Source organism: Euphorbia lathyris, chromosome 3 (genome assembly GCF_963576675.1).
Source record: "Euphorbia lathyris chromosome 3, ddEupLath1.1, whole genome shotgun sequence".
NCBI lineage: Eukaryota > Viridiplantae > Streptophyta > Magnoliopsida > Malpighiales > Euphorbiaceae > Euphorbia > Euphorbia lathyris.
Genome location: NC_088912.1, coordinates 89,100,090 through 89,102,417, shown reverse-complemented (window position 1 = coordinate 89,102,417; position 2,328 = coordinate 89,100,090). Strand labels below are relative to the sequence as shown.

Below are 2,328 nucleotides of genomic sequence, written 5' to 3'. Positions count from 1 at the left end.
ACAAAACATCAATAAAAAAAACAAATATTTATGAAAAGCTTCAAATCGGAGTTTTGAGTGAAAAGCTGCAAAGCACCGCAGTTTTTGGATAGAGAAAATGCTAAAGATTGCACTTGTATAAACCTAACAAAAATCTATATTTTCTGAGCTTTGAAATGAAACACTAAAGGCTGATCCGAACAGTTGAAACAAACATCATCTTAATCTTTTTTTTCTTCTTTCAATAATGCTATTTGTTTATATTTTAAAAGTATATACAGAATATGCAATTGGTTCAGATCCCACTTGGTTGATATACCCTACTTGCAGGGAAAGGCTGTCTGCTTAAATAGTATATAAAGGTGGTAATATTACATTACAAGTTCCAGTGCAACTTACACAGTAGAGAGATGAGTGTTCCAATACAAGTTCACCACATGAATGGTGGAGAAGGAGAAAATAGCTACTACAGTAACTCTTTGTTTCAGGTAATTAATTTCACCATCCAAACATATATCAAATTAATTTGCTTGTTTAATAGTATCCATTTACCCATTTCTTAATTAATCTGATGCAGAAGAAAGTGATTTTAATAGCCAAGCCTATACTAGAAGAAAGCATTGCACAACTATGTGAAAAAAGCTTGTCTGAATGTCTAACAATGGTGGATATGGGGTGTTCTTCAGGACCCAATACACTTCTACCACTTCGGGAAATCATTGAAACAATTGATTCCACTTTTACTAAATTCAACAAGAAACCTCCAAATCTGCAGTATTTTCTAAATGATCTTCCAGGGAATGATTTTAACACCATTTTCAGATCACTGCTGCCCAATTTTCAACAGAAATTAGAGAAAGAGAAAGGCAGCAAGTTTGAACATTGCTCGATAGGTGCAATGTCTGGAAGTTTCTATGGAAGGCTGTTTCCACCTAATTCTCTGCACTTTGTTCACTCTTCTTCTAGCCTACATTGGAGATCTCAGGTTCTAACACAAATAACTCAACTGTCTTTTCTTAATTATTATTATTTTACATAGATTAACACTTTAAATTTTTGAGAGCAAATTAATGTAATGTTTCCTTTACATTTAATGTGTTCTTTAATTAGAATTATGATTGTATGTGATGCAAATTAAATAAAAATGATAATCCTATCAAACATTCGTGTAAACCAAATTTTCTACATAAATTGTATTTTCCTGACAATCCTATTCCGAACAGGTTCCTGAAGGGCTTGTGAGTGAATCTGGAATTCCACTGAACAAAGGTGGTACTTTTTATGTAACTGAGTCAAGCCCAATAAGTGTTCAGAAAGCATATCGAGATCAATTTGAGAAAGATTTTACGAAATTCTTGAAATCACGGTCAATTGAGATGGTCTGCGGTGGTCAAATGGTGTTAACTTTTATAGCTAAAAACAATAAAAATACATTACAGTTAATTCAGGATTCTCTGAAACAGATGGTTCACGAGGTAAATTAAATCACACTTCTTTTTTAAATGAAATGAATTCTCATATAATAAGATTTATGTGAATAAGATATGTTGATAAATTTGTGGCAGGGTATGATCCAAGAATCAACATTGGACAATTTCAATATTCCATTCTATAGTCCTTGTATAGAAGAAGTGAGAAATGTGATTGAAATGGAAAACTCATTTAAGATTAAAAGAATAGAAGAATTTGAAATAAGTTGGGATGCAAATATAGAGGATGGTAACAATGAATTGTTGTTTGATATATCAGAGAGAGGGAAATATGTATGCAATTACATGAGAGCTGTTACTGAAACTATGCTAACAACTCATTTTGGAGATGCTATTATTGACAATTTATTTCATAGATTGTCCATCAAAGTGATTGATTGTTTGGAGGAAAAAATAGCACTGAGTAGTTATATGGTTGTTTCCATGATTAAAAAAATTAAAAAATAATACCATGTTGACAAGTAGTTTAGTGAAATAATTGATGATTCTAAGTGGTGGGCAGCCACAAAAAAGTGAGAAGAGGAAGAAAATTGATTTTCTTCCATTCAACCTATCTTCACCAAATTGGCATTTTCCAGAATTTCCAAACATTAGATATCTGTCTTCAACGGTGCAGATAGGGGTTTCGAGCTATGAAGACTAATTTTGTTTGGGTGTAGATTCTTGGTTTTGTTGTATTTTTCTTGATTTTAATTCTCATACATTTGGATGGTGTTTGATGTATGCATCTAGTTTTATTCAGGGAATTACTATTGTATTGCCTAGTACTTTGATATTGTGGAAGATGTTGTGTTTAATATTTTGTTTCCATTTTGATGTTTATAGTTACATATTTGAATTTGACATATTGCTTTGGTTA

The 2,328-nt window shown here is 31.8% G+C and overlaps 1 protein-coding gene across 1 annotated transcript; it reads left to right on the top strand.

Moving 5' to 3' along the window:
• The first annotated feature begins 320 nt into the window (after positions 1-320).
• LOC136223688 (probable caffeine synthase MTL2) lies at positions 321-2,328 on the top strand. Its single transcript, XM_066011816.1, has 4 exons — positions 321-467; positions 557-964; positions 1,203-1,454; positions 1,545-2,328. Exons 1-4 carry the CDS (start codon positions 390-392, stop codon positions 1,914-1,916), a joined length of 1,110 nt encoding a protein of 369 aa, XP_065867888.1. The 5' UTR covers positions 321-389; the 3' UTR covers positions 1,917-2,328.